Source organism: Hemiscyllium ocellatum, chromosome 12, assembly GCF_020745735.1.
Source record: "Hemiscyllium ocellatum isolate sHemOce1 chromosome 12, sHemOce1.pat.X.cur, whole genome shotgun sequence".
Classification (NCBI taxonomy): domain Eukaryota; kingdom Metazoa; phylum Chordata; class Chondrichthyes; order Orectolobiformes; family Hemiscylliidae; genus Hemiscyllium; species Hemiscyllium ocellatum.
Window position 1 is genome coordinate 39,444,008 of NC_083412.1, and position 12,309 is coordinate 39,456,316.

At 37.7% G+C, this 12,309-nt stretch overlaps 1 protein-coding gene across 2 annotated transcripts in view; it reads left to right on the plus strand.

The window, feature by feature from the left end:
- The window catches only part of tab3 (TGF-beta activated kinase 1 (MAP3K7) binding protein 3), a 128,890-nt gene that overhangs the window by 104,716 nt on the left and 11,865 nt on the right, over positions 1 to 12,309 (plus strand). Inside the window, exon 7 of one of the 2 annotated variants that reach the window (XM_060833520.1) lies at positions 5,158 to 5,253. The exons of the other annotated variant lie outside the window; for it this stretch is intronic. Coding sequence (XP_060689503.1) covers positions 5,158 to 5,253 — 96 coding nt within the window. The remainder of the gene's footprint in view (positions 1 to 5,157; positions 5,254 to 12,309) is intronic. 2 annotated transcript variants of the gene reach the window in all.

Here is a 12,309-nt window from a genome sequence, read left to right on the forward strand (position 1 = left end):
GGCCAGCGATCATAATTCTATTTGTGTTAAAATCGTGATGGAAAAGGATAGACCAGATCGAAACGTTGAATTTCTAAGTTGGAGGAAGGCCAATTTTGACGATATTAGGCCAGAACTTTCAAAAGCTGATGGGGGCAGATGTTTGCAGGTAAAGGGATGGCAGGAAAATGAGATAACGAGAGTCCAGAGGCAGTATATTCCTGTTAGGGTGAAAGGAAAGACTGGTAGGTATAGGGAATGCTGGATGACTAAAGAAATTGAGGGTTTGGTTAAGAAAAAGAAGGAAGCATATGTCAGGTATAGACAGGATAGATCGAGTGAATCCGTAGAAGACTGTAAATGCAGTGGGAGTACACCTAAGAGGGAAATCAGGAGGGCAAAAAGGGGACGTGAGATATCATTGGCAAATAGAGTTAAGGAGAATCCAAAGGGTTTTTACAAATACATTAAGGACAAAAGGGTAACTATGGAGAGAATAGGGCCCCTCAAAGATCAGCAAGCTGGCCTTTGTGTGGAGCCGCAGGAGATGGGGGAGATACTAAATGAGTATTTTGCATCAGTATTTACTGTGGAAAAGGGCATGGAAGATATAGAATGTAGGGAAATAGATGGTGACATCTTGAAAAATATCCATATTACAGAGGAGGAAGTGCTGGATGTCTTGAAAGACATAAAAGTGGATAAATCCCAAGGGCCTGATCAGGTGTACCTTAGAACTCTGTGGGAAGCTAGGGAAGTGATTTCTGAGATATTTGTATCATTGATAGTCACAGGTGAGGTGCCAGAAGACTGGAGGTTGGCAAACGTGGTGCCACTGTTTAAGAAGGGTTGTAAGGATAAGCCAGAGAGCTGTAAACTGGTGAGCCTGACCTCGGTGGTGGGCAAGTTGTTGGAGGAAATCCTGAGGGACAGGATGTACATGTATTTGGAAAGGCAGGGACTGATTCGGGATAGTCAACATGGCTTTGTGTGTGGGAAATCATGTCTCACAAACTTGATTGAGTTTTTTGAAGAAGTAACAAAGAGGATTAATGAGGGCAGAGCGATAGATGTGATCACATGGACTTCAGTAAGGCGTTCGACAAGGTTAGATCTCATGGAATACAGGGAGAACTAGCCATTTGGATACAGAATTGGCTCAAAGGTAGAAGACAGAGGGTGGTGGTGGAGGGTTGTTTTTCAGATTGGAGGCCTGTGACCAGTGGATTGCCACAAGGATCGGTGCTGGGATCCACTACTTTACGTCATTTATATAAATGATTTAGATGTGAGCGTAAGAGGTATAGTTAGTAAGTTTGCAGATGACACCAAAATTGGAGGTGTAGTGGACAGCGAAGAAGGTTACCTCAGATTTCATCAGCATTTTGATCAGATAAGCCAGTGGGTTGAGAACTGACAGATGGATTTTAATTTAGATAAATGTTAGGAAAGCAAATCTTAGCTGGACTTACACACTTAATAGTAAGGTCCTAGGGAGTGCTGCTGATCAAAGAGACCTTGAAGTTTAGGTTCATAGCTCCTTGAAAGTGGAGTCGCAGTTCGATAGGATAGTGAAGAAGGTGGTTGGTATGCTTTCCTTTATTGGTCAGAGTATTGAGTACAGGAGTTGGGAGGTCATGTTGCGGCTGTACAGGACATTGGTTAGGCCACTGTTGGAATATTGTGTGCAATTCTGGTCTTCTTCCTATTGGAAAGATGTTGTGAAACTTGAAAGGGTTCAGAAAAGATTTACAAGGATAGAAAGATTTAAGCTATAGGGAGAGGTTCAATATGTTAGGGCTATTTTCCCTGGAGTGTCAGAGGTTGCCGCGTGACCTTTAGAGGTTTATAAAATCATGATGGCCATAGATAGGGTAAATAGGCAAAGTCTTTTCCCTGGGATTGGGGAGTTCAGAACTGGAGGGCATTGGTTTATGGTGAGAGGGGCAAGATATAAAAGATGCCCTTTTCACGCAGAGGGTGGTACGTGTATGGAATGGGCTACCAGAGGATGTGGTGGAGGCTAGTACAATTGCAACATTTAAAAGGCATCTGGATGTGTATATGAATAGGAAGGGTTTGGTGGGATATGGACTGGGTGTTGGCAGGTGATTCTAGATTGGGTTGGGATATCTGGTCAGCATGGACGAGTTGGACCGAAGGGTCTGTTTCCATGCTGTACATCTCTATGAGGGGCAAAGTTTTTATACAGTGTGTGGTTCACGTATGGAATGAACTTCCTGACGAAGTGGTGAATGTGGGTGCAATTACAACATTTAAAAGAAATTTGGAGTAGTGTATAAATAGGAAAGGTTTGGAGGGATATGGGCCAGGAACAGGAAGGTGAGACTATTTTAGTTTGGGATTATGTTTGGCATGGAGACTGGTTGGACTGAAGGGTCTGTTTCCATGTCAAATGAATCTATAAAGAAGAAATTCTGGAGTCTGTTAAGCATTTCCCCATCTCGGCAGCCACCTCTCTCAAAATGTCACCATTGATGAGAAAGTCGAAGATGAGAGCAGCTGCACCATCCCAGCCATCTAAACCTAATGCAGTGAATGTTTGTAAGCGAAGACCTCCTGCAAGTACAGAGCAGCTCTCATCATCACAGTCTTGTACTGCAGTCAGATTTGGACAATGTATGAGTGACATATTCACATGCTCGACAAATTCCAAAATGAGGACTGTCAAATAAACACAGCATCCTCCTTGAAGTCAGCTTTGTAAACTTTAAAGCAAAACTTCGACAAAATCCTGGTCAGTGAACAAGACATTATCTGGATGGCCCAAAAAGATTCCGTCCTGTTTCATCTTGTTTTTGCCAACTCTCAGATGGGAAACATTCCAGGAGAAGAACCAAAGAGACTTAAAAGTGCTCCTTAAATTGGTGCAGTTTGCTACCAATCATGCGCCAACCTGCCCATCAAGCTGTTTCATGCTTTGAGTCGCAACACCTTAGTAATCAGGTAGAGCAGCAGCAGAGGAGGATAGAAAAACAGTGCATCCTGCACTTCAAATCTCTTACTAGCTTGCGATTTATATGCCTCCATGTGCCCAAAGATGTGTCAAGAATTGACTTGTCCAGTCATGAAAATTTGCAACCCTCAGTAAATGCAATCCTTTTATTGAGGAGCAGCTAACGAGAGCAATAATTTATGTAGGGAGATGCAGCAGCTATAAAAATGCTGAATTAAACTTTCTTCTGATATATGTAAAGGGGGACTGTTGACCAGGACATATGATTTGGAGCTACTGTGGCGGGCAAATAGAAACTTAATTTTTTGCCAAAAGATTGTACCTGTGGTAATGAATTAAAGAGCCAGTTGAGAAAATGTGCTGAAATCCTGGATCATTTAAAAGCAAATGTTGTAGAATGCAAATATTTTGAAAGTGAGAAAGGCAATTTGTTTAATTTCATGAGTACGTTTGATATTTTATGTGATAATGTATTTATATTATTGAACTTAAAGTTGATTCAGACTGACTCAATGGAGCAATAAATAATTGGGACTCATGGAAAAAATATTGAACAAATTTAGTGATGTATTAACATAGCACTAGATAAGTTATAACGTGTCCAAGTCTTTGAAGAAGAACCAGTCATATTTTGTATAATCCACATTTTTTTTGTGATTAAATCTTTAATCATTTGAAATGGGAGTTTGATTGTGAGTCAATGTTTGCTAAAATAAAATTTTCATTTCATTTTAAATTTGCAAACTTAAAATTTGCATCGGAATGTTTGGGGTGTGTACACTCTTAAGTTGATTTTTGTGAAACACTTCAAAGCCTGGAATCCCTTGATTTGTAGTTTCAGCATAGTAAATTGTAATTCTAAAATAATGTTGCTATCTCATTGTTTTAATTGAGTTGATTGGTGTTTCATGCATCATGCCATGTAATGATAAAACAGGATTTTATCCACACATTGAAGTAATGGGTTTTTTTTCAGTCTTTAGGTACTGAAAACAGAGAAGGTTTTTTGCTACAGTGAATACAAGCGTTTTGCAATCAATCCTTACTTGAACTAGGTTTAAGGGTGGAGGAAATTGCATGGACATTGGCTTGAATGTGACAATCTTTTCCTTATTCAGCATGTTTTGTAGCATAAATGGAGAAACAAAATGAGGAAATAAGGCTTAGAAGGGAATCTGTGTTTAATTTCATGGTTGGTCTTTAGTTGTTGCAATTTTAAGTTCCCTTCAAAAAATGAAAGTTTACCATGTTCTGATTAATACTTGGTCACTTGGAATTGAAATCTTACAAGTCAGTATTTCACAACTGTATTGACCTGGGTTAAATCATTAGTTTCAATTATTGATTAGGGCATTTATATTAGAGGTGAAATATTCTTGATCTATTTGAGTTATTGTGGAATTCAGTGCTAAACATCTTACAGATTTGCACGTTGAGCATCAATCTCATTTTTAACAGACTGATGTTAAAGATGAATAGTATCTCTAGTTCAGCTCAAGCCTTCAGAAGATTACAAATTAAATTATGTAACATCAAAATGCTTTATGGCTCAGCTTTTAAGCTCTCCTATAAGGTTTCTTCTTATTTAGTCATGTTACCTTTACAGTTGTAGTGTACTACTTTTGATAGCACATATTTTGATAGCTATTTGAATGCCAATGTCAAGTATGTGCAGCTGAAGTCTCAGAAGCTTACATACATCTAGATTGTGGCCATGAAAAGGATTGCATTCTTGATTTGAGTAATAAAACTGTTTTTATCATATAAAATTACAACAAGGATATTACTACATGTAGCATCCATTAACTGAAACATATCTCAGCACTAATTTGATGTCTTAAGCTCCAATATTATTTGGGTGGGAGAGACATTGTTGAGTCCAAATGGGGGACTGACTACATAGTAAAACTGAAGAAATTGCAAATTATTTTCTCACCTTAGTGCTATCCCACCAATTGTCTGCAGGATTATTTGTGCATGAATCTTTGGGCTTCATGAAGGGGTCAGTTGCTATATATTTTGTTGGATATCTCTTGTTCATTAGTTTACTCTAGTAGTGTGAAATAGCTAGATAAATACTTAACAAATATGCTTTATGTATCATATCTAGTTGTGTCTTGCTTGTGTGTTGGGGTTTTGTTTTAGGTTTTTAGAGGTTTGCCCCTTTATCCCTCTCAATCTTCATGACTTGTCTTGTACAGACCCTTCAGGTACTCTAGAGAGAAAAGCAAGGAAAATTAGTGTGACTTCAAAGTTAAAGAAGGACTCCTCTGATTCCCAGGCTGCTCCAGCTGAGGGTGGGTACTTCATTGAATGTCACCTGACTACCAGATTGGAGTAGATATTCACAGTACATAAGGCAAAAGGACCAGTCCAGAATGGTTTTAAAAAAACTTTTTAAATTTCTTTATTTTATCATTTTTAATATTTTCAGACTTTGAACATTGTTAGCATCTTTACTAATGTTGTCTAATTATTTAGACCATCACTTGTTTTTGAATATTTTATTTTATGTGAAATGTCTTGTCTGCTAACTGTATGATAACATAGGTTAACTTGAATTCCTGTTTACACCATTTTTAATAACAATATATTCTATCAGTTCTTCAAAAGGAGTCACACAGTTGAGGACTTGATGGGGTTTTAAATTGCACTGGTTATAAATGTTCATCTCACAAACTCTGCATATTAGTAATTTTAGGCAAAGTGTTTCTTTTTGATATTTAATTATGTGCAGCATTGAGGATTTTTTTCCAGGTCTATCAGAGGAAACTAGAAAATGAAATATGAGTCATTGTATTTACAATACTAATTATTTAGGAAATGTCAAAAGAAAAATTCTCAAATGATATTAATAGTAATATTATCAATTTCACATGTCTTGCACACTTTGGATTTCATGGGTTTTTTTTAATGCTGGAAGGAGGAATCAAGTAACTAGAATTTTTTTAAAAAGAGCTATCTAGTCAGATTATTGAGAGATCTCTTAGGGGGAAAAACCGACAATTTACTGACAAATATTTTTGAGCTATAAAATTTAAATTATTCAATAATCCAAATTTAGCAATCAAAAAAAATGGACTTCTGTGTTTTTCTAATAATCAGAATAAAATGTCTGTTCATTTTTGAATGCAGCAAATTGAATTTGAGTCACTGCTGAATATTTTCATATCTTTGGAAGGAGATTTTAAAATGCCGGAACTGAGTACAAAAAGTCTGCAATTGCACACTAATCCATACTACCCAGCTTTCTTGCCCACACGTATGTAAAGCACCCCATTAGTATTTGTAATGCAAAAACATTGCAACTGATAAAATAAAAACAAATTCTGGAAATATTGAATAGATTAGGCAGCATTTGTGGATAGAAACAGATGAAATTTCATCAGATCAGAGATATTTGAAATGTTACCTATATTCCTGTCTGTGGATGCTGCTTACCTTAAAAGAAAGCGTTGCTGGAAATACTTCTTCCAAAATTTAAGCATTAACAGTATTTTTCTTGTGACAGTAAACAGTCCTGATCGGGTCATTTGCTTCTGAGATGCTGGTCCCTTGTAGGACAACATTTATTTTACAAGATAGTGATATAAATCACAGGCTATGTTCTATTTTTGAAGTATGCTTTGAATAAAATAAGTTGGTGGAATCCACCACCATTATGCTTTATGTCAAATGTAATCTTCGTGAATCTTGACCATGGTGCTTTATCCTCCTCCCATTATTTGCAGTTTTTATTGAAGTCATTAATGTTCTTCAACTTACTCTTCCTCATCCAACACTGGTGAGGGGCATCCTTTCATGGTTATTGACAGTGCATTTTCATAAGAGCTGCTGCTGTTACCCCTGTATTATTTCATGTGTGTTGGTTCCCAACTATCCACTTTTGCATCCCTTCTGAGGAAGATGTTATCGTTCAGTTGGTTTATCCATAAACATTGAGTAAGCTTTCCTCTATGTGCTGATTAACCCTATCTCCATCTCTTTTCTGTCTGTCTTAGAACTTGTGTCTGCCTTTTTGCTGACACTCTGGATGAACCACACATTCCATCAGTTGAATATCAATAAGAGCAAAGCCATTGGCTGAGTACCATTGAAAAAAGGTTGCAATTTGGTTTCCAATCTTGTGTGTACTGACTATGCCTTCAGCTCTGTGTTATTGAGAGTTGAACTTCAAAGTCCATATTAATTTAATCTTCCAGCCTGCATTCTTTCATTTGTTTTGGAATAGTTTGAACTTCCACCCTACTTCACTACTAAAACACTTTCTGTGCATTTGCCATTCCAATGCCCCACATATTAGTCTGCTGATCTCCATCTTCCCTAAAGTACAAATCATCCTGCACAGTGCCATACACTTTATGTTCCATACTAAATTACTTTCTCTTCGTCCAAATCCTGCTAAATCACATTGATTCCCTGTTCCCAAAAATCAAACTTCAAAGTTTTGTTCTTATAATCTCATCACCCTCATTATGTCTGTTATGTGCTCCAGCTGAAGTCCAATCCCATTTCTTCTACTCTTTTACTCCACCTTTCCTTCCACACTGTTGTTAGCATTGGCTTGAGTAGTAATAGGATTTTTCCCTCTGAAGCCTCACTGCAAATGTTCAACATTGAATCTGGTTTAATGTTTCATTGCTGCATTAAGAGACTCCTGTGTTATTTAATGCTGGCTTTCACGTCAGGCATTAAACTGAGATTCTGCCTGCCTGATCAACTTGAAATTAAGTCTCTCATGACACTATTCAGTAGGTGAGAGAGAGTTTTCTGAGTGTCCACATGAATTTGTTTTTATTTTACTGATTGTGGAATTTTGCTGTGTTGCCTGTTTTTTTGTGCAACAGTGATTATATTTAAAATTTATTGGATGAACTCTGGGACTTCGTGAGGATATGGAGTATGTAGTATGCTTTTTTTAAATCTTGTGTTGGAAATGTCTCCAGTCATCCAGATTGTATTATTCACAATGTCCTTTGTTAACTTATGCTTCTTGCGTTCAAAGGCTTCTGAAAACTAATCACTGTAATTCAGTTAATGGAAAAGCAATTCCATCGCATTGCTATTGGAATCAGTACTGACTGAACATGGATTCTACTTCCTTTATGCAGTACCTTGGGACAGATTAATTAAAGTCCTGAATGCAAATTGCAATTATCTAGATCAGCTAGGAACGAAGGGTAGTGACATATCTGACTTAACAGACATGTTTAACATATTAGTCACATACTGAGAAGTGCATATCTGATTTATAAAGTCATCCTCCTTTAAAAATAATGACAAGTTCATGATGTGTGCGATTATGTCAATTGACTAACTTGTTCAGTGGAAGAAGTTGCAAGTGGTGACTGAAGCAATTGATGGTCAATTTATACTCCTCCGTCTTTTCCATGAAGCAAACAGCATGTCATCTTTAGCCTCCCTGTTAATTTTCAAGCACTTTCTAGATTTGCACATTAATTGCCCATTAAGCTCATGACAGTAAATTAGAGTATATAATTAACATTATTACATACTTAAAGGGAAGTTAATGACAATCAATCTCTGCCAATTCTCAGAAAGGAAACAAAAACTGTTGCATCATATACATGTGTCAGGAATTTTATTTCTTCCTCCCCATTCTTTCTTTGTTTCTTATTCTTTTTTCAAACTTATTTCTTTCCCTTTCCTCATTTCTTTATCTCTCAATCCCACTCGTTCAGAAATACACTGTTGGTCCCATGTGTCGTCTTGCTTTGCTGTTCTGTTATCAGCCTGCATCTTGAGCAAGTTGTGCAGGAAGTGATTGACGTGAAAGATTCAGGGGAATAAAGATGTCAACCATCAAATACTCTATTTTTTAAAAATACAAGACAGCATCATTTTTTAATTTTCCAAGGTGGGGACTTCCTCTGTTTACAGATAATTTAACAATGCATGCTGTATTTTAGCTCATAGTTGTAGCTGATGGATGTATTCCGTTTGAGAGTTTAAGATTGTGTAATTTATAACTCTAATTAGTAGTTTAGCTGTAGCTAAGTGCAAAGTTAATATTTTCTTAAAAGGAAAGTACTATAATCCAGTTTTTTATTTGTGAAGATGCCAAGGAATCCCATTGGTTCGGTTCTAAAGAACACTACTAAACAATTGTTCAAAAGTATGGGAACATAAATGCAATGTCTCTGTTTTAGGTTGCTCCATTTTATATTGTTCTGCATTAACAACACAGATGTAATGGGACTGGCATTTGCCTTTAGCATACAGATTTCCATTGTTTTACCATGGTTTTGTGCTGGACTGACAGTGTTGCCCAACCCAGTTGGTGTCAGTTTGGAGCTGTCTCCTGCTCTCCGTTTCTCTCTCCCGCCATTTGTTCACAGCTCCTTCCATGCCCTTGCTCATAGCAAGGCAAACAATCAAGTAGGTGGTAAGTAGAAAATGTTCGTGTATTTATTATCAATTGTAAAATATATTTAATTCATGAACATAGACATTTTTAATTCCTTTCTCAAATAGACGTGTTATGCTTGCTATTTTCCAGTCTGATTGAACCTTTCCTTGAATGTATGGAATTTTGTAAAATTAGTGCCATTGATTACCTCATTAGCTACCTCTTTCAAGACCCTGAATTGAGGTCCATTTGGACCTAGCAACTTTGTCAACCCGAACAAATCTGTCAGTTAGTGAAGTGTCCCTTCCCTCATGATTCCAAATTTGCTAAATTTCTCCCTGCTTTTCACCACCTAACCTACAGTGATCACTGGGTTTTTTTTTGTTCATCTCCTCTATAATGAAGACAAGCAAAATATTTGTTCTTTTCATCCCCCATTTCTTTCTTATTTACTATTGGTTCTGCATTTTCACTCTCTCAAGAGCCAGCATCAATTTTGCCAACTCCTTTCCCCCTTTCCTTTTTAAATGCCTGGAGAAACTGTTGCTACCTGTTTTTTTTTTCATTCCTACCTGACTTCCTCTCATACTGTATTAATTTCTTACTCCTGATAAGTCTTTCTATCATTCATTTTTGTGAAGTTGTATGTCTTTTCTCACATTTGTTGGTTTACCTACTTCTTAGTTGACCACAGCTGGTGGGTCCTCGCTGTAGGGTTTATCTTTATAGTTGGAATAAAGTCATTCTGAGTATTCTGAAATATCCCCTTAAATGTCTATCACTCGTCTCTATTGATCTATCCTCTAGCTTGGAATGCCAGTTCGTTTCACCTGGCTCAACTTCCATGACCACATTGTTAGCTTTATTTCGGTTTGAAATACTAGTCTCAGACTAATTTCCTCCCTTTGAAGTGGAATTCAATCATATTGAAATTGCTGCTATCTTGGACCTTAACACCATAAGACCATAAAAAATAAAAACAGAGGTTTGGCCCCTTGTCTGTTTCGCCATTCACTAAAATCATGGTGATCCAACATTCTTCACATCCACTTTCCCTGTCCCCCTTGATTCCCTTGATAATCAAGAATATTGTCTATCTCAGCCTTAAATACAAAAGGACTTTGCCCCGTAGCTCACTGTGGCAAGACGTTCCAAGGACACTCACCCCTCTCAGAGAAGGAATTCCTCCTCATCTCAATCTTAAATTGGCGCCGCTTTATTCTGAGACTATGTCCTCTCATTCTAGACCCTCCCACGAGGGGAAACTTCTCTCAATATTCACCCTGTCAAGCCCCTTAAGAATCCAGTACGTTTTGGTGAGATCACCTCTTACGTTCGGATACTACTCACTGGAGTTTAGAAAACTACTTAGCTTTTCTTCATATGGCATGTGCACTATGATCATCCTAATGAAGCTTCCATGAACTGCCTTCCATGAAATAATATTTCCTTAAATAAGGAGACCAAAATTGCTCATAGTACTTCAGATGTGATCTGACCAGTAACCTTGTATAGTTGCAGTAAAGCTTGCCTACTCAAATACTGCAACCCCCTTGAAATAAGGGCTAACATTCCATTATCTTTCCTGATTACCTTTTGCATCCATGCGCTATTTTTCTGTGTTTCATGCACAAGTACACCCAAGCTCCTGTGCATTATAGCTTTCTGCAGTTTTTACTGTCATATACCGCTCAATATTGTAGATGCAGTCCTTGTATTCCTGAAGTCATGTCTTTGTAATAGCTATCAAATCTTATTTACTTACTGCAAGGTGCACTATTTAGTTGTTAATTTTTGTTCTGATTGTCTGTTTTATCTTTATAATATCTAGTTTTGCTTGTTGGTGCAATCCTAGATTTATTTTCTCTCTCTGACTCTTCCTGCCATTTTTGTGATCCTTATTTTCCACATTGAGATTTTCCTATCTTCCCTTCTCTGTACTCTTTATTTTAGCACATATTTCCATTTGATCCCTTGGCCCCACAATTTAGTTTTAGATACTCACTACCTCCGTAGTTATGCTGTCTGCAAGAATACTAGCCCCACTGTTGTATAGCCCCCACTTTCTGTAGTACTAGTGCCAGTGACCAATGAGCTAAACCCCTCTTCTCCCACATGAATCTCTGAGCCACATATTCATCTTTCTAATTTTATGTACTCTCTGCCAGTTTGCTTGGCAAGTAATAATTTAGATGTTATAAGCCTTTGATATTCTGCTTTTCAGTTTAGTGCCATGTAGGCCCTTTTCCTTGTTATACCTAAGCCGTTGGTGCTTGCATGGACTTGACTCCTGGATCCTCACCCTCACATTCAAATTGCTTTCTAGCTCTGTACAAATGTCCTGAATCCTGACAGCACGCTGGCCACACAGATCTCTGGTCCTCTTAACCTTTGCTGCAAGGAACAGTGTGAATCCTTCTCATTATACTGACACTCTGCAGTAAGTCTCTGATTCAAGCAGGCAGGAAGTACCTCAGACCTTCCCGATAATGCAGAGACATTTCACCCCTCTGGATTCCCTTGCATGTCTGATACACAGTCACACATTCCCGTCCTTGACCAAATCAGCAGACCCCTGTCCTAAGTGGTGTAAGAAGCCAAATAACTTATCCCTCCTACCTGATTCGGATTGCTCGAATTTCAAATCTGTTTGCCCAGGATCTCAGTCATAAGAAGGAGCTTTGACATGATGCAACCCTAACACACGTACAACCATCCCTAATGAGCTTTTTTTATTTATTTATTTATATTGCCTTGTATATATTTCATTAATATTGCCACCAGTTTGTATACCATGTTTTCATTTCAGAATAAAGACCATAACCACTCAACAAGCAGCTAGCACCCTGATGTGTAGTAGAGAAATAATTCGTGATTCTATGAACCTATATTTGTATTTGGCTATGTATCTCGAGGTCATCACCTCACCCACTGCTCTTGACAATGCTGACTGCATGTCCTGGGATCCTCCCCTTGTCCATTC